Source organism: Fusarium redolens (genome assembly GCF_020744475.1).
Source record: "Fusarium redolens strain MPI-CAGE-AT-0023 chromosome Unknown BKA55scaffold_5, whole genome shotgun sequence".
NCBI lineage: Eukaryota > Fungi > Ascomycota > Sordariomycetes > Hypocreales > Nectriaceae > Fusarium > Fusarium redolens.
Window position 1 is genome coordinate 2,329,904 of NW_025763668.1, and position 22,986 is coordinate 2,352,889.

Genomic DNA, 22,986 nt, shown 5'->3' on the forward strand with positions numbered 1-22,986 from the left:
GGAACTGAGGAACAATGTAAGATAGGATCCTCAGGGCAGCCGCCTTTTTTGGGCACACAAGGACAGATTCAACTCAAAGGATCGTCAAGCTTATTGAGTTAAGTGTTTGATCTGCCTGTCATAATCATCAGACCCCATCACCCACTGATCCATAATTGCTGTCATCTAACTGTTTAGAACCCAAAACTTCAACATTCAGAGACCACTTACTTGATGAAATGTCTCTGATACAACATCATATCACGGTAATGTCATAAATAACCAATCACAAACAAAACCATCATTCCAATCCCATCTTACACGAGCAACGCCCGCTTAGCTCACCAAAGTCCCCAATTAGCAACGGAACTTCACAATCCCGTCCTAACGAAATAGCTTACCACCGGGATCATGCTGCCGAGTAGAATCAAGTCTAAGCCCTATCTACTATAGCCCGATGACAATTCAGTTCCTGGCACTAAAGCTGGGGATTCATGTAGCCGTGGGGCGGAGTACATTTTTGTGAGCACGGTGGTATTTGGCGTTCAAGCCACACGGCAGATGAGCCGGTCCAAAGTTTATGAAACAGTTTCGTTAATGTAACATTCTGCATTTTGTTTCTTTGTTTTTCCTTGGCGGGTTATGTTTGTTAGGTCTTCGACTGTTGAGAAATCACCTTTCTTAGGAATTGCTCTTTCATCACCATATTAAATGCTATCTGTTTAACCATAACATCAATTAATTGATTCAATATATCAATGATGCAATAAGCTCAAGGTAACATCGTCTCCGCGCTACCGCAATTCTCCGACCCTACTCCAAAGATAGCTCTGGCCGTGTTAGCCGTTCCACTGCCACATATCGGCAAGGCCTAGATCCAGAACTGAAAGAGTAAGACCTAGCATAGCATCAAATACACAGCGGGATTCAGCACACAAGCGCAATCTCATCACATTCGTCCTGTGAGATTCATGTCGTCATGATAGCTTCAAAACCCCTCCTCAGAGGTAACCTTGCCGTGAACTCAATTCTCGCCGCTGAGCCATCCTCCAGCCTCCTCGAAGTGCCGTCTCTCTTCTATTACAGCTATATATCCCCCAAGCAACTCTCCTCAATAGATTTCTTTTCTCCAGTCCATACCACATTCGCTGTCTTGTCCCATCTTGCAGTATAAAACATCACATTCTCTGTCTGTCTATCTATCATAGCCAACACTCCCTTTCGTTCATACCATAACAACTGAAACTATGCGTTTCTCAACAATCTTTGCATCTGCAGGCCTTCTCGGCTCTGCCCTTGCTGGCATCGTTCCCCGATCTTACAGGGTTCCCGCTGCGAATGGTTTCCCCAACCCCGATGCTTCACAGGAGAAGCAGATCGCTATCCAGGCTGGTGGAAAGCTCCCTGGTGCTCCTCTTCCTACTTATCTTGGTGATGGTTCTGCCACAGCCTTCCAGCTCATCGCCTTCAACGAGCTCTTTGAGACTTCTTACTTTTCCTCCCTTCTCTACAATGTTACCAACAAGATAGAGGGATACAAGGTTGAGGGTGACAAGTATAATGAGGCTGTCCATGTTCTCAAGACTGTCCTTGCTGTAAGTACTTACCCATGACCATAAAGGTAACAGTCAACTGACACTCTCCGACAGCAAGAGGAGCAGCACGCCATCGGTGCCCTGGCCACTCTCAAGTCAGCCGGCAGATTTGCCCCCTCACCTTGCAAATACCGATTCCCCGTCGACAATCTCAAGGACGCCATTCTTCTCGCCGAGACCTTCACTGCTGTTGTTCTCGGTGCTCTCCAAGACGCCAACGTTGTCTTCGCAAGCGAGGGTCTTCCCGAGGTTGTCCGCCTGATCTCATCCGTCATCGGCCAGGAGGGTGAGCAGAACGGTTTCTACCGCATCTACCTCGGCCAAGTCCCCTCTGAGTCACCTTTCCTGACCACTGTCCCTGCTGCTTTTGCCTGGTCTGCTCTCCAGGGCTTCGTTGTTCCTGGCTCTTGTACTGAGGACATCAAGAAGATCAACCTTCCCATCTTCCCTCCTCTGCTGGTCAACGGTGGTGCCATTGCTGTTCTTGATGCTGAGGACCAGAGCCTCTCTTTCAAAGCTACTCTTGAGGAGTCTCACAAGCACGAGGATCTCTACATCACCTACACAACTGGCCAGCAGCTTCCCTACAGTGTCAAGGCTGAGAATGTTAAGTGGGATGGCAAGACTGTCACTCTTGAGGCTGAGTTCCCCTACCACAAGCTGGTCGCTCAGGGCTTCACCCACGCTGCTCTGACTACTTCCAACAACATCGCCACTCCTGACGCCGTTCCCAACTTTACTCTCGCTGCTCCTGGTCTCATCCAGGTCAAGAACCCTCTCGATGGCGGCAAGGGAAGCCACTCTGACTAAAAAGGGCGGGATGTTTGCAATGCCAATTGGCAGTTCTGGTACCTAATAGATCGATGGAATTGGTGCTTCGGTGTTTACAATATTCAAAGTTTTTGCATTGTTTCTCAGGGCTAATGATAATTCAAAATTAAATAAATGGTTGGTTATGTTCAACTGCAAAAGTTCCATGTTGATGTGCTGTGAGATATCCCGTCCCTCCATCTCGGATAATCGGGATGTGTGGATGACGCTTCTAATTTCCATGTATGCCAATGATATCGAGCTGAGACAACTGAGCTGAACGCCATTTTCAGCCCTAGAGATTCGTAATCTTGTAGGTTCAGCCTCATTTGAGTGATTTTATATACGGGGAAATCGACCTTGAGAAGCTCTCAGCTGCGGCTGATACCTTCGGCTCTAGCACTCAACTGTCTAGGAGCTCCAATCGAATGTCAAGTTCTTGTCACGTGTAATCGTATAAGCATCATAACGGTCACCATCATCACCTCATCAAACGCGGGGGATGAGACGTCTCTCCACATGTTTCACCGAGCAAAAGCTCCTCTCACAAGCCACTGATAGCAAGACACCAATACCACCCTCACTTAACGAAACTTCGAGACCATCAATACTTAAAAGGTAACCTTAAATCATAAACTCGCTTTGCATTGGACCGAGCCGGACTTGTGCTCAATTCTATTGACCAATCTCTCTGAACCCCTCAGACTGCTTGTTTTTCGTCTCCCATTTCCTCATCTGACTCATCGGGGAGGTTATCGTTCATACGGATGAGCAGCTCCTTCAGTTTTCGCCGGTTCTTTCTCCATGTAAATAAATCTTCTTCCTGCTGATCTCGTATCGAGGGCGTGACTTGGTTCCCGTGTTCATCTTTGAGATAATCTGGTACATCCTCTGCCGTGTTCGGTAAACCCCGCTCACCAAGATTGTTATTAAAACCATCACCGCAGTGCCACGATAGGGGCACTAGATGCGCCTCTTCGATGTGTTCTTTAAACCCCTCATCAGTCTGAAACTCGGACGGGTTCTCCAGCCTCCCACACTCTCCCCATAAGCAGTTGATATCATCACCGTGGACGATGTAAACGTGCCGTCGGAGAGTTTCGAGGTTATGTAGTTCAGCCTTGCAGTCTCTCCACTCACACAGAAACGGGAAGATCGGTGCATCCACTTGATAGTAGATAGTCTCTGGAGGAGGGGACGGTTGCTTTGGTGGCCGGCCTCTTCGTTTTGGAAAGCCGCTGGGATGAGGCCGCGGCTTAGTGGCAGCTTGTCGGGCCTGCCGAGCTCCAGCTGCTGTTTGTAGACCCTTTGATTTATTTGTTGATCCTTTAGGTCTTCCTCTTCCTCGCGCTGGTGTTGTGGACGTTGCATCGCTGGAAACTCCCGTCTGTGTACCACCTGGAATCGACGTTTTGAGAGCGTTGACTGCTTTAAATAACGACTTTGGTCTTCCCCGTGGGGTAAGATCTGACGTGACCGGCGCATCAAAGCCATCTTCATCCTCGATGCTGACTTCTCTGTAGGCTTCAGGATGTGCTGGTGACCTTTTGAGAACAACAGCGAGACTTGACCGACCACTTGGAGTCAAGGAACCTGGATGTTGCTTAACCGGACTCTGGCTGTGACTTCTTGTTGGTGCACCTCTGGCTAGAGGATCCTCTGACTCTAGACTATCTGAGACGGAATCATAGCGGGTGATATGTGGTGGTAAGTGGGTATGCTTTGCCTTTTGGCTTTGGTTTCCAGGGTTTATGCTGTTGAAGCTCATACTGTACAGCTTAACACGCTTTCACGCGGCGTGGCGCGATGAGTTAAGCGTGTATAATGCGGGTTGTGTAGGTTATTCGAGAAGGAAAGGAGCTTCATAAGACAGAGTGATAAATGAAAGCTCTTGATGTGTAAAACATGTCACTCTTGATGTTAGATGAAAGTGCTATTGCTGTCGAGACGGTGCTGAAGGCATCTAGTTAAGATTGCCAAGAGATCCCTGGCGCGAAGCCGATTTCAATTACTCACGTGCTAGCACTATTAAGACGATATGCCAGTTATTAACATCAAGAAATTTAATAATAAAGAGCGAACATTTTTTTTTAAATTATTGCCATACGATTTAGAAACACTGCTGCTCATTTCAAAATAGTAATTTTCCATATTGGCAGCTGGTGGCGCATCATTATTTGTTCAGGAATTTGATGTACAAATTAGTTGGTTATTATCAGGGGTTCAATTCATTTCAATAACTGCTATTCGTGTTTATACAAGGCAATCATAATCAGCAAAACTCCAATCGTGCCATCATCAATCTCATCCGTTTACCAATCGCCTTTCCAACCATTGCCTCTTCAAAACAAAGGGAATTCTTATGCATTAAACCTCAGTCTCAACATCAGGCTTTCGGCCATCTAGGGCTCCAAGCTTAGCCACCTTTCGGACTGCGAACTTGGCTTCATCCTTGACAAACTGCACGTTGCGCATGGGTCGCCATTGCATAAGACCACGGTGCTTGCGATGCATATCGCGACTGTCAGATCTGTATGACTTGATCTTCTTGATGGGATTCTTGCTGTTGGAGTCAGCCTGGGAACTGTTGGTAGCGCTCGTCGCGTTGGTGCCTGCTGTATCGACGGAAGGGCGTCCGTCCTCAGAGGGGTCTGTAGGCTCAGTGTCGCCATCTTGAATACCAAGATCAGGATCAGAGTCATCCTCATCAGAGTCGTCGTATTCCTCGCTGGACTCGCTATTGCTCTTTTTACTCATCAACGCAGACGGATCTTCACCAAAGGCACCGCTCCAATCGGTGCCGTCCTTGGCAAGCCACTTCTGCTTCTGCTTGTCGTCGGCTTGGGCAAGAACATCACGGCCGTGAGTCAGAGACTCTTCGTGAAGTTTCTGGATCACATGAGGAACCTCGGTCTCAACATCCTGCTTACGCACACCCTCTGCGTAGCAAGCTTCCCAAGCCTCGATTGTCTCACGGTCGTCGTTGGTACTGGCGAACTTGATGTGATCGGAATCTGTTCCAGCAGAAAATCGAGCTCGGAACCGGACTCTTCCAACCTGCTCCATATCAATATCGGGAACAGACTTGTAATTTTCTTCTGTAATGTAGTTCTGAGAGAGTCGCACGCTGTGGTTGCACTTCCAAACAGGGATATCAAAGTCAGTCTCTTCACCATCAACAAGCTCCAGGAGCCAGAGAACGGCGTAAGCATCGGGGTTTCGTTTTCCACTTGGGTAAAATTCCATAAAGATGGGCGACCTATAGCGATGTCGAACTGGTAGGCGAACACGTTGGTTACCGTCGGCACCGCTGATGTTGAATGACATGCCATCCGCCTCACGAGAGGATGAGCTCTTACCAACGCTGGCAGATGAGCCTCCAGTACGGAAGCGAATCTTGGCGTGGTTCGAAGGAGCATAACTAGTGGTAGTGATGGTGTCAGACAAGAACTCGAAAGTACCAATATCCCAACCCAACTGAGGAGGAGGAAGTCGGAGCTCAACAGAACGGAACAACAGGGAGATACGGATGCGGCCAAAACCGATGCCTCCGTCGAGAGGGTACCACCTGGTAGATTCGCTGCTGGTTTGAAGAATGTCGGTGATCTTGAGAGGGACAACACCAATAAGAGGGTCATGCTGGCGGTTGCGTGAGTCACGGACTGCAACGGTAACGATAGCAGAACGCCAATCTCGAATGAACTTTTCGGTTCCAGCGTTGAAGATGGGTTGAGAAGAAACAACCTTTGTTCGGGTCTTGTAAACAAGATCGTCGTTGAGAAGGATGGTGCAGTAAGAGCTAGGGAGAGACTTGGCCTGCTCTTCCTTGACTTCACCGGCTTCAGGACGAGCTGGCTCATATTCTCTACCCTTTCTCTTTCCATTGGAACCCTTGATGTTTTCCAATTCCAGGCCAACAATCTGGTGGACGACGATGCTGAGAATACCAGAAGGCCACAATGGGTCGGGAGGAGTGTGAATGACGGCGTCTTCTTCCTTGGTGTCGATCGCGCCCTTGTTCTCTTGAAGCTCAGGCTTGTCTGCGAGCGCCTTGGGGAGATTGAGATCCCGACCATCAGTTCGAAGGGCCTTTCGGAATTGCGTCTTGCCAAAGAAACCGACTTCCCAGTGAAGCTCTCCGGGCATCTCGCTATCTGCCTTGACTCCTCGAAGCTTGGAAACCTGGGGGAACATTTTGCCGGGGTGCTGAATAAGCTTCTGAATACTGAGTTCGACCTTGCCAACGACATCATCAGCAGAAGATCGATCACTGTCCCAGAGCTCAACCGAAAGCTGCTCGTCAGCCTTGAGGAGATCAGCAGTAACCAGAAGGCCAGCGCTCTCTTCAAAAACGGGATTAAGATCGTCCTGGATAACACGAGTACAGAATTGGGGCTTGGAGAACTTGCTCCAGCTGATGGTGATGTAGGGATCGGAACCACCACCCTTGCTTCCTCGCTGATCTTGCTTGCTGAGACCGGTAGCCTTGTGGATGCGAACAAACATGACACCAAGAGCCAATGTCTCCTTCTTGATGTCGTCACCCTGGAGCATCTTGCTAAGATCAAGAGACAGACTCTTGGGGGCCACGTACATCGAAGCGGCAGCACCAATGGCCCAGTTGACAAAGTTGGAGATGAGAGGAAGATTGAGAATATTTACACCTTTCTCAATCATGGGTGTACATCCAGCCTGGACCTTAGGAATGCCCATAAGCGTGAAAGTGAGGGTCTTGAGGAAAGGAGGATCTGGAGTCAATTGAAGTCGGATTCGAGCGGTCGCAACAAGGCCTTGGAGTTCGACCCAGATGGGCAAAGGAACACCGAAAAAACCCTTGATACCCAGATAGAAAACAAGCTGCATACCCATGTTGCGCGCTTTGGATGCGATATCCGCACCAGAGGGCTTCGCATGATAGGCGATAGCAACCTCGAGGTTGTAGAATGAGCCAGCTTGCTCGTTCGCCGCGAGTTCTTCGGGGTCGGTGGTCTTCTCGTTCTGTCGGTGCTGCTCGTCCTTGATGTCCTGGACATGAGAGTCGGGAAGAGCACGCATGTTGAGGATACGAATGGGGTTGTTGCCCTGAGAGATATCTGCAACGCGAACGTTCTCAATAACGCCAGGAACTGAGGCCGCCATAACATCTTCGAGACTGCTACAGTTAGTACCAAGTCATGCCACTGGAAATATTCACTTACGTATCGGCAATGCCAGCGAACATCTCGGGGTTGATCAATCCCCACATGATTCCCAGCATGGTGTTCATCCATTCAACTGACTCAGGAATCAAGTTTGCGGTGGCAGTCTCACCACGTTCCTGCTCGCTCGACCATTCGAGATCTCGACCTTGACGGATCAAATCCTTTGTCCAGAGGAAAACGCCAGCAGCAACGCAGAAACCCAATGGAATAAGACCAAGAAGGCGACCGCCAAACATCTTTCCAATAAAGACAATGGCGGCGAAAATACCGATACACAAAACGTTACTGCGCTGCTCGAGAATCTCGAACATTGGTTCGTAGCTGACTGACGGAGTCTTGTAGAACACCACTGAGGTCTTCTCACTTCGGATGGGGACATCTGAGGTCGCACCCTCTTGGACTGGGTCAGGAGGCGCTGTGACATCTTGGGCGTAACGGTACTCTTCGCCAGACTGCTTCGAAGAGGTTGCGAGGGTAGCAGGCTTCCCTAGGTTCTCGTTGGGAATTGATAGCTGAAACTGTTAGTCCCTGTTTCTTCTTTAATAACATATTGGTACCTACCTGAGGGTTTTCAACAGCCTCCTTGTAATCAATGTCGGCATCTCGAATACCCACATCCTTGCCTGTTACGGGATCACGCACGGTGCGGATATCCTTCTGCTTTCGAAGAGCTTCAGCTCTATCATTTTTATGATCCTTTGTCTCTCCATGGATCTTGTTCTGCTTCAGTTGCTCGTCAATCTCAGCGTCGCGGGCCTTTTTGTTCTGATCCAACTGGTCCATGAACTGGCGAACATTAGGCACACGGTTCTGAGCGCTGTAATGCTGCCCAGCCGAAGGGATCTGCTGCTGCTCAAACTGCGACATGATGGCGGACCTCAAGGCAGACAGAGAATTAAGCTGGTGATTGAGCTCCCCAACTCGGGTATAATGATGAAGAGAGAAAGAGGAGAGGAAGAAGAGGAGAACAGGGAGAGAAATGAAATATTGATATGACACCAGAATTGATTAGCGTCACACAAATAACACTACTTGGCCCATTGCGATTGATTCATCACTTTGGGATGGTTGCTTGAAACGCAATCAACCAAGGAAAGCAATCGGGTGCAGAGCATGATTGAGGTCGATGACGTCGATTATCCGTAAGTACGTAGTTTTGATACAGGGAGCTTTGGCCCCGGGACGATCAGTTTTAGCGGGCAAAAGAGCCGCGTTAAGGCAAGTTACAGGGGAGCACCCCGGACTCGTGGCTAGGGGTTTAATTCCAGAGCGCCACTAACCGTGAATGACGTTGACGGTCTTATTAGTAGCACTTTAGAAAAGATGATGTCTTTCTATTCAGTGACAAATTCAGAGATAGTTATAGGCACAATATCGTGATAACTCATCAGATCACCTTGATTCATGCATGCCAAGACTGCTAATCGCTGATCAAGATGTGCAAGAGTTCAGCCAGACAGGGAATTCCCAAGCATCAACATCCATGGCATGATCATCCCAACCCCACCCCCAAAAGCTTGCGTAAATGGCTTGGCCAAGCTTGGATACCAAACAAGACTTCAGCTGATCTCGATCTTTCAATTGGTGCAAGCTCTCTTTCTGCCTCTGAAATCGCTTCGCACCACCAACGCCAACTCCAACTGACAGCTTCTCTAATTAAGAACTAGAAGCAGGGGCTTCGCCTACCTTTGGATCAATCTCTTTACCCGATAAGTCAACTGCTGGTTCAACGGTATGTAAGCCATCGAGCTTCTTGTATTGAAGTGAGTCGAGATCGATGTTGTTGAACTGTCGCACCTGCAAATGTTCAGTAAGACGCTTCAAAGTAGCGGTTCATGTCACCCACACTGATGCCATAGCGAGGATCCTCGGGCCATACCCTCGCAAAGTCGATACCAATGCTGGCACCGCATTTGGGGCAGAACATGTGATCGCGAGCCTTTGTGTTGAATTGATATCGTGAGACACGTTTGTCTGAGTCGTTGTGCCAGGTCACTTTCTCATACGCTGGGTCTAGTGACTCGGGTCAGCATTGTCCGAACATAATGCATTAAGCCATTCATACAAACAAGAAGGTAACCTCCTCGACGGCAAATAGAACAATTGCAGTTCACGACCTCATGTTCAGGCAGAGGAGGGGAGAGTTTTACTGAGAGGCTGATATAACCACAGTGACAGCCTGCCTCGTAAGTGACCTCAGGTCCGCCAGCATTGGCGAGTTTTTGGAGATGCTTGGCAAACATATTGTGGTAGTTGTTATCATGCGTAAAGGTGAATAATACCAAAGAAGAGGTTGTAGGCGAGAATCTTTGTATTTAAGAAGGAATTGGCCGTAAGCAATTGACAATTCGGATGAATTGGTATAAATAGATTTCTAGTTGCCTATTTCGGACTCCGGAAATCCTGGAGTTCCACCGACTGGGGAGGAACGATCCTGCCGTCAGCACCGGAATCCCGTTTCAACATCAACACTGAACCCTCTTTAAGTTGAGATGTACGACAAGGCCTTGAATATTTGGTCTGTCAAAAAGACATCAGGGCCGAAGCCTAGAAATATTGCACACTTAGAGTAATCTTGGTCAACTAGATCATGAGGATTACACAGGCTACCCTGCGACTCCATATCCGCCGCCCATAAGTTTTAGGGTACCATTAGAAAGACTATGTCTCGGGTACAATAACAAAGAATTTATGATGCTTCGATTGTAGTTGTTAATTATTACCCTTGGGTTGACTTTGGCCCTTTCTCAATGATACTGATCAATAACCTAGGAAGACCTTTCACAGACTGCTCCTCTTTCTTTATCATATCTTCGCTCACTTCCAAGTAATGGTCTCTAAAAATACCCCAAAGCTCCTGATCAGAGTTGTCTGCAGATCCAGGTCGAGGATAGTAGGGATCATTTCGCCAAAAACACTCAGCAGCGGTTGCGGCACCGTTTTCGTCCATTGTAATAGGATCACAGCAATCAAAGTCTATAACCCACATTGAGTGAGGCCCAAAGATGGTAATATCGAATGGAATATGTGAGTGCGAGTGTGAAGTCGGGCGTGAACGAGCAAGAACGAATTCGACATCGTTGGCATCAATGCGAGCGACCCAATGGAGAAATGCGAGGCCTTCCGCGATGACCTTCGCGTAGCTTTGCACATCGAGACCAAGCTCTATCATCCGATCAAGATGAAGTGGAAAGTTCCTCAGGCTGAAGAAAGTGCTGCGGTTAGTGTCTCCCCAATCCTTCTTCCTGCGGCCAAGATATGGGCGGATGAGGCAGTGCTCGTTCTTTTTGTCGTTGATTATGGCATCCTGGTCACTTCCTCCTCTTGCGAATTTGGAGACCAGCAGCTTTCTAATGTCTTCTGAGAGTGGCTGAACTTTTTCGCTGAGCAATGCGTTACAAGGTTTTGAGCCTGGCGGGAGTCGGGGGAGGACCAGAGACCAGTCCTCGTCTTCTTTGTTGAGAAATCCACGGCAAAGAGGTATTCGGAAGTTTCTGGCGTGTTGTGGGTTCAGTTGAAGAGACTGAACAACAAGTTGATGTATGAAGTGTTCATTTATGATGGATCGGTGCGGATCGCCGTCTTCTCTTTTGATGCAGGAGGGGGTGCCGTCGTCCTTTGATGAGTTTGCATCTGCCCAAACGCTTCCACAGCAGCCTGTGCCGATACGTGTGAGCTTTTCCGAAGATGATTCTGTAGTAAGATCGTGGCTAATCCCTGTTGCCATGTCTGAACTGGCGTCAAGACCTTCTGATAAAAAGATCGTGAGATTGTGATGGTGGAGGTCGCAACATGAATATGAATGACGGTGGCGGGAAGTACGAGCCTCTGCTTGCGTAAGTCATAAACTTTAGCTTCACCACCAACACCACACACTCGTCTCAACCGTCGGCAACCTATTAACTCATAATCTCGTGGTAAGTTAGACAAGCTTAGACATATTTACTTAAAAAGACAGAGGCTTTCATGTACTCATCCTACATAGAACAGCAGAATCGATCAAACTGAACGGGGCTTCATACCTTCATCACAAAGCCAATCAATGTCTTAACTGAGGAGAGCATCCTGACCCTCAGCAATATTGGAATCATCATGGTTCCAGTATCTCGTGTATAATATGTGCCAATGGCAATGCGGTGAAGCGTTGCGCCTGACTATTCCTTGATTTCATGGTGTGCGATGCACTTCTTCACAGTTCCTCTCGATGCAAAGTGCATTCCAAGTATAAGACAGGCTAATACAATAAGTGTCCTTATATGGTTCGCTTCTAAATATCAGAGAATAGCTTCTAGTTTCCGAAAACCGTCAAAGCATGCTCCGCCATCCACTCCATACCTCCAGCTCTCCAATCATCAACCTCAATATGCGTTCCATTGATGTCGAAGACCGCACCCTTCCCGTTAGGGCCATCAGACAGCTCATAAACAGGCCAATCGTTCCCATTAAAGAGTTCCGGCCCTGGAACGCCATTAGGATCAAGACCATTGATAAAGTTGATCCAAGCAGTGCTGATCGTCTTGGACATGGCTTTAGCATCCGCTGGATATGTTCCATTACCTCCAAATGGGTTAGGATCGTATCCAACACCGTTGGTGTTATGAAACACAAAAGCGACCTGAAATAGTTAGTTGTTTCTCACTGAAAAGGATCTGATGGTCTTACTTCTTGGAAATGTCCTACTCCAGCCTCCGGTGGTTGTCCATTCGGCCTGATGTTGAAGCGATATACATAGCTGGGTACGCCATGCTTTGCCCAAGCTTTATTCGCACGACGTCGTTGGTACTGCATGACATAATCTCCGAATATTGCGTTATCCCGGCGATACTGAAGTCCGAATTCCTCGGCGTAGCCATCGCCTGGCTTGATAACGTGTGGCCAGGTCTCCAAGGACGGAATTCCGAGGCTTTGGTCGTTAGGATAGTGACTCATCAACTCATCAATGAGTTCATTTTTGGTCTTTCCAGTGGTCTTCTCTACTTCATCTGGGAACATCCTCATCCAGATACCCTCCCTTAAATCGTCGTCGTCGTCAACATTCCTAGTGCCAAAGGATGTCCCTTCATCTGTATTCGCTCCTACAAGAATTGGGATCTTGAGGAAACGTCCACTGGCTAATTGGTTCGTAGTATAATCCGCAAAGAAGTCACCATCCAAGACGGGAGCCCACCTTTGGCCAGTGCCGGATCGCAATGCTATGTCAATCTCTTCGACGGGTGCTTTGCGCAGACAGTCTAGAGTCGAGTCTGATCCCGCCAGTTTCTCACACGATGGGATGGAGCTAACAAAATAGTCATAAGTACTCTGTGGGTTTTTAGTCGCATTGAAGCCACCAGGGTATCGGCCAAGGGGTGCACCGAAGCCAGACTCCCCAATAGCTCCCCTGAAAAGGCCATCATCTCGTCCTTATATAGTCAGAGAGATTATCTCAGATTGAACGGCTTGTGAACTTACCATTGTGGGCAAATATTTGAGCCGCAACACTTTCTGCGCCGGAGCTCTCCCCAAAGATGGTGACTTTATCGGGATCGCCTCCGAACGCCGCGATATTCTCGTTAATCCAACTGAGTGCAAGTCTTTGATCACGAAATCCAAGATTCGTGACTCCTTCTTTCATGGCCTCTTTACCCATGAGGAATCCAAATGCCGAAAGACGATAATTGAAGCTGACGCCAATGACTGGTTTCCCCAGGGCAACACTTTGTTCAACAATGAATGAGAGATTGTAACGCGGATTCGCAGCACCACCCATCCATAGACCTCCTCCATGAATCCAAGCAGCGACTGGAAGTGCATCGTCATGAAGGCCTGCAGGTCGCACTATATTTAGGTACAGACAATCTTCAGACTGCTCGAAGCCATCTTGATCCCTTCCGTAGCCATAACAATGAACCGGATATTCATGCGCTGTTCGGATAACATCCCAAGTTGTATTGAGCCCTTGCGCTACTGAGAAACGCTCTGGTGGCTACACAAGAATTAGCCAGTCGTGACCGGAGGACTAGGGCGAGCGTTACCTGAGAAAATGGTACACCAAGGAAGTGGTCTTGGTCATATTGAGAATTATATACTCCGGAGTATGTGCCGTTCTGGACCGTAACTAGAGGTGCAGATGTTGTCTGTGGTGGGGGATACAATAGGGCTTGTGGCAGACTCAGAAGGGCCCGGCCAGCGTCGATAAGAGACATGTTACCGACGAAGCGCATCATAGCAACCGAGTAGAGACTCAAGATGACAGGTATTTATATTATTTATAGGGGAGAGCCAGGTTCGTATATGTCAGATCTGTATAGACGCATATAGAAATCTCCGACGATCAGGACAAGGTGGTGTAAGCCGGGTTGCTGATACAGTAGGCTCAGAGAGGCCAATCGTGACTCACTAAATTACAGTCAGACTCTTATCTCGTATTTCACTTCAGCCTTCTTATTTCCTTGTATGATTTTTGAAGTTATATAGCTTGTCAAATGTTGCCTCTAGTATCGCCGATTGGGGGTGTTGGCTGGAGAAGATTGATATCGGAAAGAAAAACATCACCTGATGAGAGGTTGAGAGCAAGTCGCTTACGGGGGCCTCTTAGCGCTTTATAGTGTCGTAGGTCACATACTCGTATCCCGTAGTGATTTTGGACCCGATGCTCGGGTTCTTTGGCCGCTATAGCTGCAGGTAATCGCATCCAGTTACTGCCGGAGTATTTAGCCATAGGGCCATCTGCCCGGAGACGAATTAGAGAAACTACTGTTCCAACAACCAGCATAAATCCAAAGATAGGATAGCTTTGTTCAATTGACAGCATTTGTATTCTGCGACAATAGGTTTGCTTATTGCAAAAAGTCGCCCTCGGATTCCTTGAGAAGCATCTGATACTCGGGTTCAAACTGCATGTACATCGCCTCAGGACTCCCTGTGTTCTCTTTCGTATACTGCGCCTCCTCATCACTCACGATAGTCTTCTTGAGCTGAGATCCATTAGGAGCCACAGCAGCTTCTACAAGCAATTGTGCCTGACATGCTCGCTCCAAAGCGATGAAGAACGCTGCTGCTTCACCAATTGTCCCTCCCGAAGTAAGAAGGCCGTGGTTCTGCAAGATGATGTTCTTCTTAGTGGTTCCAAGAGCATCAGCAAGCCTATTGCCTTCTTCCTTGGCGAAAACGACTCCCCCAAAATTGGCATAGACTGCGAGATCGTTGTAGAACATGCAGCTGTCTTGATTGATCATCTCGATGGGCTTTCCGAAGGTTGACCAGGCCCGGCCGTAGGGGCTGTGAAGATGACAAGCGGCGTTGATATCTGGACGGCGTTTGTGAATGGCAGCGTGAATGATGAAACCAGCTGTATTCACAGGCTTCTCTGCGCCTCCGATACGATTGCCATTCTCATCAATGTGAACCATGTCAGAAACGGTCAGCAATCCGAAGTGAACACCATATGGATTGATCCAGAAGGTTTCTGGATCAACAGGATCTACCCTTGTTAGTCTGATGGGATAACACCAAGATATTGCTGCAAACCTCTCAAACTAATATGGCCACTGCTTCCATCAGCATACCCAAGCTTGGCAAAAACACGGAATGCACCAGCCATCTGTTCCAGCTGCCATTGTCTTGTAGCTTCTTTGGTGGAAAACTCAGGTATCTTGTGAATGCGTTTCACTTTGCCATCTTGGGCTTTTGCTGTGTTTAGAATGGATTGACCTGTGGTGGCAGATGGTGACATTCTCGCTGATTAGAAATATTAACCAGTTGAATAGTCGATTATCAGATGAATAATAGAGGCAGATTGATCTTAATTATATCTGTATCGATGCGGGGTTGATCGCCAGTGATGCTTGATGGCGAATTGATATGCTTCATGATTGGTGGTTGATCAATTGACAAATTGATTATCCGAAGCATTGGGTTGATGTTGAGGGCCTGATGAGATATCCCATTGCGCAAAACAGCCAACAACAATATCCAGAAAATACAGCCTTTTTCTCAATTTCTTCTCGTTCAATTGTGATATCATGCCATGTGCAATGTCTCACGGACAACCTTACACCAAGCTTCAACATGTCAACATCGAAGGCACCCGCGGGATGCGAATATTTGTAAGCCAGCGGAAAATGATCGTCAAGACTGTCAGATTATGCTTATCCGAGATCCACAAAGCCAAGTTTTTAGAGGACGGTCTTTCGGTATTTCGGACTCTCAAAGCCCGTCGGTACTGCTGAGCGGACTTTCGAGCTTCAAATTATCTAATATATTGCCAAGATGCGGATGATCATGGCGCTCCAAGAGACTATGTTGCGCCGGAAGTCCGCTTCGATTATGTCATCTGACATGATCTTATACTTGACTTGGAGGTGAATGAAATTGTATATAAGGTCTTGATGTCTGTTGAAGAGTTGAAAATATCATCATAAGTCAAGCTTCAGATTCACAGACTCCAGCTTACAACTCCACCAACTCCGGCAACATGTCTCGTCACATCACCGTCATCCCTGCCTCTACAAAGGCTGGCCGAGAAACCATTCGGACTCTTTTAGAGTCTGACAGCAAGCCTTCTATTCGTGCCGTCTATCGAGACACTTCCAAAGCGCCTCCTGAGTTTCTGAAGCATTCGAATTTCGAAGCTGTCAAAGGTGACATCGCAGACAGTGACAGCCTTGATTTTACAGGCTCAAACACAGTCTTTTACATCCCACCTCCTACCTACGATGGGACTGACACTGGTGATTGGGCAACTCGAGCTGCTACGAATGTCAAGAAAGCTCTGCAAAAGGCAAACATCAAGAGGCTTTTGATCCTTTCGGCCATCGGAGCTCACAACTCAAGCGGCATTGTATGTCTAGAATATTTACTTTGAAATTCTTAGCACAAAGCTGACCACAACTTTCATTTAGGGGGTTCTTAAAGTGAACTACATCTCAGATGAACTTCTCAAGGACTCTGTTCCTGAAGTCTCGATAGTTAGGCCTACTTACTTCCACGAGGACTGGGCTCATCTCCTCGATGCTGCAAAGGATGAAAACCCAACCATCTACTCCTGGATCGCACCCATCGACTACAAGATCCCTATGGTATGTAAAACCTTTGAGACCTACAAGGAACTTGAAGAAAATCATACTAACTTATACTTCAAGGTCGGCCTCAAAGACGTAGCCGAGAACTGCGCAAACTCCCTCTTAGCCGAGACAGCCAAGCCCAGACCTCACTATTTCAACGTTTTTGGACCACGGGCTTACGGTTCTCTTGATCTGAAGGAGGCAGTCGAAGAAATCACCGGCAAAAAAGTTGAGCTGAAGCTTGTAGAGAAGGACCAGCTCCTTGATTACTGGAAGCAAATTGTTCCTGAATTCTATGCTGAAGAGTTCAAGGAGATGACGACCTGCGGCTTGGCGGACGGCATTATTGCGAAGAATTTCGTGTATGATGAGAACACCGTCAGGGGAAAGGTGGAATTGGTTGATGCTCTACGCAGCTTGTATAAGAACTAGGAGAACTCTTTGTAAAAGAGAGTGACAAAGACTGGCTTCGCGTATGCAAAACAACTATCCTCTTATATCAGATATATATTATTATTGCGATTTATTATCAACCACCTGCACGAGGCAAAGTTCAAACTCTTAAAGACACGGGATCTGGTTCTTTATAAGGAAATATTCTTATAAAATATAAATAATTTTAAGGATAAGTTTAAAAATAAGGCTAAACTTAGCCTATTTTGATGTAACTCTCGAAAACCTTAAAATATTGTTGTTGATATTAATAAACAGGCTAAAATTTACAAATTCCTTACTGTTCCTTCTTAGACCCCCTTAAAGTACTCCTAATACCATGTGAATGGATCCAATCATTACAACCACAGCCAATATCCTCGACATGGACATCCCGTTCATGGCCCCATCACTTCTTGGATTCAGATCCTTTGCACACTGTTTCACACAAGCATATGCCTTATCTCCAATCGGCCCATCTTCTTCATCCTTTGTAGTGTAATAGGTCACTTGGCAAGTCCTAGCACACCCATAAGCCCAACAAGAAACTTCCTCTGCATCAATATGGTTCCTCCCATCCAACTCCTTCTGACTCCAAGTTGCATTCGCTCCAACAAGAGTAGTTCTACTGCTATAGGAAAAGCCCATACCCCTTGGGGCGCCTTTCTTCAAGAGGGCAGTTGAGATGCGAATTCGTGATTGGTCGGGTGCTGCATCTGCAGGAATCGTGACGTTGACTTGTGTCACGTCTAGGTCTACTTCTTTTGCGAGCCAACATACAGGCCCTGTGCCCCATCCTGGTGGTGTCAACGCGAGATAGACGCGGTAGGCATTTGCCCTCTTGCGGACTTCCTCGTTTGGTGCAATCTTTTGATCGATTTTGAGGTCGTAGAGTTTGTCGGCTTCAAAGGGGTAAGGGAGGCTGATTGCAGGTGTAGCGTTAACAGTTGGGAGGGCCACCAAAAGAGGGAAGGCGACCACTCGCAGAAGGAATGATATCAGCTCCATAGCATGCTTTAAAGAATGTGGCGTGGAGAAAAGCCCGATAAGATTGAGGAGATGAATGTGAAGAAGGGAAATGAGTGAGATTCAAATTAGATCGTGCTTTGGCTGACAAAATCATCAAACAGGGGCTCCGTGTCCACCACGCCAAACCTGTCTAGGCAGTCTTGTCATCCTTCAAGACTATAACCGATATGAGATGTCTTAATGGGAATATCAAAATGGCATACAATCAGATTCTGCCACTATGTATAAGATGTTTTCTGTTTTATCATTTGCAAAGCGAGAATCGTGATGTTCAGATATGCTTGCCCTTATTCATTTGCTATTCCCATATCAAGATTCAGACTCGAAATCAACGACCAATATATATCTATGTGAAAATCAAGAACTCACGAGATGGGAACTAGTCATTTACAGAGACCAAAAATGTTGCTTGAAACCTAGGCACTGATAAGATATTCACTAGACAAACAATAGAAACAAATGAGGGCAAATACAATCAGGACATTGAGCCAGTCGGGCTGATGCCTGGCCTCGCTCTAGAAATATTTAAACGCGTTCTCTGCAAGAGCAAGTTGACTTCACTACAACATAAGACTTTCTGGGTCCGGTATTCTCAAGTCTCATCATAAACACCACAACCGCCATCCTTGATCCTATCCAGTCAGCAAAACGAACAGAGCTCTTCCTGATAACCACCTCCGCCAGAGTATCTGCATCCTTACGAGCAACATGGCCAACTCGGCTGACCGAGTCTTCCACACTTTGGAACTCGCTCAGCAAATCGTCTTTGAGCTGGAACTCAAGGATTTCTGTAGAACATTATCGATAACAAAAAGACTATGGGAAAGCAAGGTACCAGACCACGTTTGGGAAGAACAACTCATGCGCCTCGGATATCCACGTCATGATATTCGACGAACCTCGCACCCCCTGAGGACCTGTTACAGGAGTGTATCTCAAGCTGCCGATGACATCAGCCATGGAGTCAAGCCGGAGCAAGCCTCTTGAAATTGAAAGACAAACTTGAGGGCAGATACACCTTCGAATTCGACCGTCATGACGATATGGTGGCGCCACTCATAATTCGGTCTTCGCCAGGCAACACAGAAGACGAACGCGACATCTTTGTGCTAGACCTCGACGAGCCACGTCTCCTATTCACAAAGGTAGAAAAGTTTCCTGGATGTGCAATGATCCTTGGCCCTGTCCTCATGGGCAGGGAATACAGTGACTCAGATGAAGATGCACCTCCCATTGTTGTTTACAGTCTTCCAGACTGGTCTCTAATGGCCAGGTTTACAAACACCCATCTCGGCAGCGATGAGCTCTATCCCTATCTGAGAAATTGCCAAGTCTATAAGCATTTCATCCTAATTGTTCATGTTATGTATCATAAGACAGCCCCTGGTGTGATCCAGACTTGGTTCGATATTTGGGACATTCAAGGAACGCAGCGCGGAGAAATACTCTTTCCCAAAGAAGGATTTGTATGTGATGCGTTCCACTCTCACGCCGGAAATCACTACTTGACGATACACAGCAGCCCCTGGGTTGAAAATGGCCCAGAAACCGTCCAAACGTGGGACCTAGAACGGATGGAGTTGACCTATGAATACGCCATATCCCAAGATGACATGGATAAAGGCTATTCCTGTGAACCAGGTAGTGGCATTGTGTACCTCTGGGCTGAGAATGAAAAACCGTTCGAATACTGGACTGTTGATGGCAGGCCTGCTTCCAGGAAAGTGGCGAAAATGGAATGGGAATCATTCTCATGTCACCCGGGAATGTTTTCAGATGGTAGCAGGATTGTAACAAGCAAGTGGCTTACGCTGTATACGAAGGAGGGAGATGTAGTGAAGCGCTACAACGTGAAGAGCGAAGATGACTACTATCTTGAAGCTGGCGTACTTTTTGATCGATTCTTCTTCAGCATCTCTTGGCGTGAAAAATCGAAATCTGCCTCCCTGGTCGTTTATTCCAAGACGGGAGAGAAGTTGGCGTGGACTCGTCTACGTGTGAGAGGGAGATACTTCAGCTGGTTCATTGACATTTCGGAACGCCTGGTTTTAGTCTGGGACGCACGTAGATACGTGGAAACTGTAGACTTCCGTGGGCTTTTGCAATAAAGAAGAGACGGCCAGGGGAGAAATTCAGTTCTGAGAGAAAAGATTATGAACATTGGAGATTCATCAATATACGCACCCTTCATCATGTGTCTAAGCATGGGCAAAGAAGAGCTCAATAAATCTAGGCGTGACTTACGCATATGATATCCTCGGGGTAAGTATTGAAGTTTTTCCTCCCCGAGGTACTGACTGTATAGCTGCCATGAATCCATCAACAACTCGTTGTAACACGGATGTGCGGTCGAAAGTTAAGTATCGAAGCAACCCAGTTATCGGAGATAGAATAAAAGACTCGTGCCCGAGTTTTTGTAAAAGACCGAGACTTTGAAGGCCCAACGGTATTTACTTGATGTTGGTTGACTGTTGACTTACACAGACCAGGGTCGGACTTTTGCTTCAATCCCCATCTCCGATACCTAGCCTCAAAACCGCGGTCAGCACTAACACGATAAAAGTACGCAATTCATAGACGATAAGAAAGACGTCACCTATTTTTACCAGTTTCCTTATCTAACCGTCCCTCAGGGTGTCAGAGCGCTTGAGACCCTAGGAGGCCAAAATGAACCAGCCAACGAGCCTACTAAATCCATCTAAATTATCGTAACCTTGGTTAAGTATTTTTATCACTCAGGCTTAATTGGTAAAGTCCTTAAGCTTCTGTCATTCTTTAACCGTCTCATAAACGGAAATGCCATTCGAGCTGAAGCGCTAACAACATAGCCTCAGCCCATCAAAACGTGGCACTGAGCCCTGTCATCATCGTCACTGTTGGCTAAAAAACGGCGGCTGGGGAAGTTTACCACTAAATTGCAACGTTGTTTCGACTAAGGGAATATGTGATAGGCTGGCTGTCATTTTAGTCACAGTGCAATTCGTAGGTTGAACAGCGAACCCAGTTGATGAGGCGTCACAGAGGCTGAACTTAGGGCCGGTTTGACCGTCGGAGGATAAGCTAAACGCTGAATCTCCGGTTGAGAGTTTAGATAGGTATTGTGTTAATGTTAAACCAAGCCTCTATGATGAAGCAGTTCTTTAAGTTGGTCTATTTAAATGCCAAGACACCCGTCAACATGAAGGTATTCAATAGACAGACCGGAACTCAAACAATACATTCACATACTGTTAACTCGATACACGTTGAACAATGGGAAACCGCAAGATTGCAATCATTGGTGCAGGTCCAGCTGGTAATGCTTTGCACCGAACTCCTCAATAACATCTGCTTACACACTCTAGGTTGTTTACTAGCAAGACTCCTTCACCTCGCAGGCACAGAAGTCACAGTCTTCGAAGGAGAAGATCATCCAAACTTCCGATCCCAAGGAGGTACCCTCGATCTTCACACAGCAACTGGCCTTGCAGCTCTCAAAGAGGCCCAAGTTTTTGACAAATTCCTGAAGCACGCCCGCTACGATGGACAGTATATGGCCATTGTCGATAAGGACCTTGAATACCACCTCGTTCGAAACGCAGACGGCAAATACAACAAGATCGAAGAACGCCCTGAGATCGACCGTTCCAAGCTTCGTGAAATATTGGCCCAGTCACTTCCCGAGGGCATAATCAAGTGGGGTCATCATCTCAAGAAGGTCGAAGGCCGAACACTCTTCTTTAACCACACAACAGTTGATGGCTTCGATCTCATCGTCGGTGCTGATGGTGCCTGGAGCAAAGTTCGAAAGGAAATCGACCCAAGCCTAGTCCCCGAGTTTGCAGGAATTGCCATGCACGAGCTTGAAGTCACAGACGCTGAGAACAGAGCTCCTGATTTGACCAAGCTGGTCAATCGTGGTAGTATCTTTGCCAGCACAGATGGCAACCGAACAACCATCCAACAGATGGGCGATGGTAGTCTGAACATCTACTGCGGCTATGTCACCGACAATGAAGACTGGGCGAAGCCAGAGAATTGCGGCTTCGATCCTTACAACTTGAAGGAGACAACTGAAACTTTGCTTAACACCAAGTACAAGGACTGGGACCCTCGACTAAAGCAAGCACTGGAGTTGGCTGACGGAAGATGCGCTCCACGTTCTCTTTACATGCTCCCCATCGGTACCAAGTGGGAGCACAAGCAAGGTCTAACTCTCATCGGCGACGCGGCACATCTCATGACACCCTACGCTGGTGAAGGTGTCAACCAAGCTCTCGACGATGCAATGCAACTTGCAAAGGCCATCAACGGAGCTGCTAATAAAGATGATGCAGCACTCGACAAGGCGATGAAGAGTTTCGAGAAGGATATGTTTGCTCGAATTCACCCAATTCAAGAACTTACCTGGGGGGTGCTGCAAGACTGGATGTATACACCTGGAGCTCCCAAGACTGTCATGGCCAAGTCGATGAGCAGACATGTGAAGCATAGACTTCCATTGGTGCTGCAGCCTTTGGGTTTGGCGGCTGTGCATGGGTATTACTTTCTGAAGAACAAGAACTTCATTAGTTGAGAGCATATTTGAAGCGGATGGATATGATATAAAGGGCGGATTAATTCGAAGTGTTGGAAACATGGATGCCGGAGCTGTCGGTAGTTAATATTAGCGGACGTTAGAGAGTTACTTTATTTATGTGTATTTTCTCAAGGATGCCAGAAAACGACAGACAATTTGTCAGCTATCTATTAATCAACTGTGGGAATTAAAGGTTAAAACAATCGGTAATTGACTGAATTTATGATGATACTATAGCTGAATCTGAGCATTCTCAAGATCACCATTTTAAAGCTTGAATATAAGTTTAGACTTGAATTGTAGGTATTATCAGAGTGATTGGACATAATGCACTTTTC

At 47.2% G+C, this 22,986-nt stretch overlaps 11 protein-coding genes across 11 annotated transcripts; 4 read left to right on the forward strand and 7 right to left on the reverse strand.

Moving 5' to 3' along the window:
• The first annotated feature begins 900 nt into the window (after nt 1-900).
• BKA55DRAFT_563060 (uncharacterized protein) lies at nt 901-2,537 on the forward strand. The gene is made up of 2 exons (XM_046192357.1): nt 901-1,574; nt 1,629-2,537. The coding sequence occupies exons 1-2, from the start codon at nt 1,227-1,229 to the stop codon at nt 2,382-2,384; spliced, it is 1,104 nt and encodes a 367-aa protein (XP_046052404.1). The 5' UTR covers nt 901-1,226; the 3' UTR covers nt 2,385-2,537.
• A 194-nt stretch (nt 2,538-2,731) lies between these two features.
• Nucleotides 2,732-4,339, reverse strand: BKA55DRAFT_563062 (uncharacterized protein). Its single transcript, XM_046192358.1, has one exon. It carries the CDS (start codon nt 4,150-4,152, stop codon nt 3,085-3,087), a length of 1,068 nt encoding a protein of 355 aa, XP_046052405.1. The 5' UTR covers nt 4,153-4,339; the 3' UTR covers nt 2,732-3,084.
• Nucleotides 4,340-4,591: 252 nt separating this feature from the next.
• Nucleotides 4,592-8,703, reverse strand: BKA55DRAFT_611001 (uncharacterized protein). The gene is made up of 3 exons (XM_046196655.1): nt 8,147-8,703; nt 7,583-8,097; nt 4,592-7,536 (listed from the first exon to the last, which is right to left on the reverse strand). Exons 1-3 carry the CDS (start codon nt 8,450-8,452, stop codon nt 4,752-4,754), a joined length of 3,606 nt encoding a protein of 1,201 aa, XP_046052406.1. The 5' UTR covers nt 8,453-8,703; the 3' UTR covers nt 4,592-4,751.
• Nucleotides 8,704-8,910: 207 nt separating this feature from the next.
• BKA55DRAFT_563066 (Mss4-like protein) lies at nt 8,911-9,976 on the reverse strand. The gene is made up of 3 exons (XM_046192359.1): nt 9,651-9,976; nt 9,432-9,598; nt 8,911-9,382 (listed from the first exon to the last, which is right to left on the reverse strand). Exons 1-3 carry the CDS (start codon nt 9,826-9,828, stop codon nt 9,242-9,244), a joined length of 486 nt encoding a protein of 161 aa, XP_046052407.1. The 5' UTR covers nt 9,829-9,976; the 3' UTR covers nt 8,911-9,241.
• A 38-nt stretch (nt 9,977-10,014) lies between these two features.
• Nucleotides 10,015-11,612, reverse strand: BKA55DRAFT_563067 (zinc finger protein-domain-containing protein). The gene has a single exon (XM_046192360.1). The coding sequence runs from the start codon at nt 11,310-11,312 to the stop codon at nt 10,305-10,307; it is 1,008 nt and encodes a 335-aa protein (XP_046052408.1). The 5' UTR covers nt 11,313-11,612; the 3' UTR covers nt 10,015-10,304.
• Nucleotides 11,613-11,617: 5 nt separating this feature from the next.
• Nucleotides 11,618-14,213, reverse strand: BKA55DRAFT_563068 (Alpha/Beta hydrolase protein). The gene is made up of 4 exons (XM_046192361.1): nt 13,600-14,213; nt 13,037-13,550; nt 12,248-12,987; nt 11,618-12,200 (listed from the first exon to the last, which is right to left on the reverse strand). Exons 1-4 carry the CDS (start codon nt 13,789-13,791, stop codon nt 11,874-11,876), a joined length of 1,773 nt encoding a protein of 590 aa, XP_046052409.1. The 5' UTR covers nt 13,792-14,213; the 3' UTR covers nt 11,618-11,873.
• A 190-nt stretch (nt 14,214-14,403) lies between these two features.
• On the reverse strand, nt 14,404-15,299 carry BKA55DRAFT_687994 (class II aldolase/adducin N-terminal; the record flags this gene model as incomplete). The annotated part of the gene is made up of 2 exons (XM_046199152.1): nt 14,404-15,047; nt 15,095-15,299. The coding sequence occupies 2 exons, from the start codon at nt 15,297-15,299 to the stop codon at nt 14,404-14,406; spliced, it is 849 nt and encodes a 282-aa protein (XP_046052410.1).
• A 741-nt stretch (nt 15,300-16,040) lies between these two features.
• BKA55DRAFT_506900 (uncharacterized protein) lies at nt 16,041-17,061 on the forward strand (the record flags this gene model as incomplete). Its single annotated transcript, XM_046187307.1, has 3 exons — nt 16,041-16,406; nt 16,468-16,644; nt 16,708-17,061. The coding sequence occupies 3 exons, from the start codon at nt 16,041-16,043 to the stop codon at nt 17,059-17,061; spliced, it is 897 nt and encodes a 298-aa protein (XP_046052411.1).
• A 222-nt stretch (nt 17,062-17,283) lies between these two features.
• On the reverse strand, nt 17,284-18,132 carry BKA55DRAFT_563074 (uncharacterized protein). The gene has a single exon (XM_046192362.1). The coding sequence runs from the start codon at nt 18,067-18,069 to the stop codon at nt 17,383-17,385; it is 687 nt and encodes a 228-aa protein (XP_046052412.1). The 5' UTR covers nt 18,070-18,132; the 3' UTR covers nt 17,284-17,382.
• A 666-nt stretch (nt 18,133-18,798) lies between these two features.
• Nucleotides 18,799-20,198, forward strand: BKA55DRAFT_537393 (uncharacterized protein; the record flags this gene model as incomplete). The annotated part of the gene is made up of 2 exons (XM_046189906.1): nt 18,799-18,921; nt 19,047-20,198. 2 exons carry the CDS (start codon nt 18,799-18,801, stop codon nt 20,196-20,198), a joined length of 1,275 nt encoding a protein of 424 aa, XP_046052413.1.
• Nucleotides 20,199-21,342: 1,144 nt separating this feature from the next.
• Nucleotides 21,343-22,645, forward strand: BKA55DRAFT_687998 (uncharacterized protein; the record flags this gene model as incomplete). The annotated part of the gene is made up of 2 exons (XM_046199153.1): nt 21,343-21,385; nt 21,435-22,645. The coding sequence occupies 2 exons, from the start codon at nt 21,343-21,345 to the stop codon at nt 22,643-22,645; spliced, it is 1,254 nt and encodes a 417-aa protein (XP_046052414.1).
• Between the last annotated feature and the right edge of the window lie 341 nt (nt 22,646-22,986).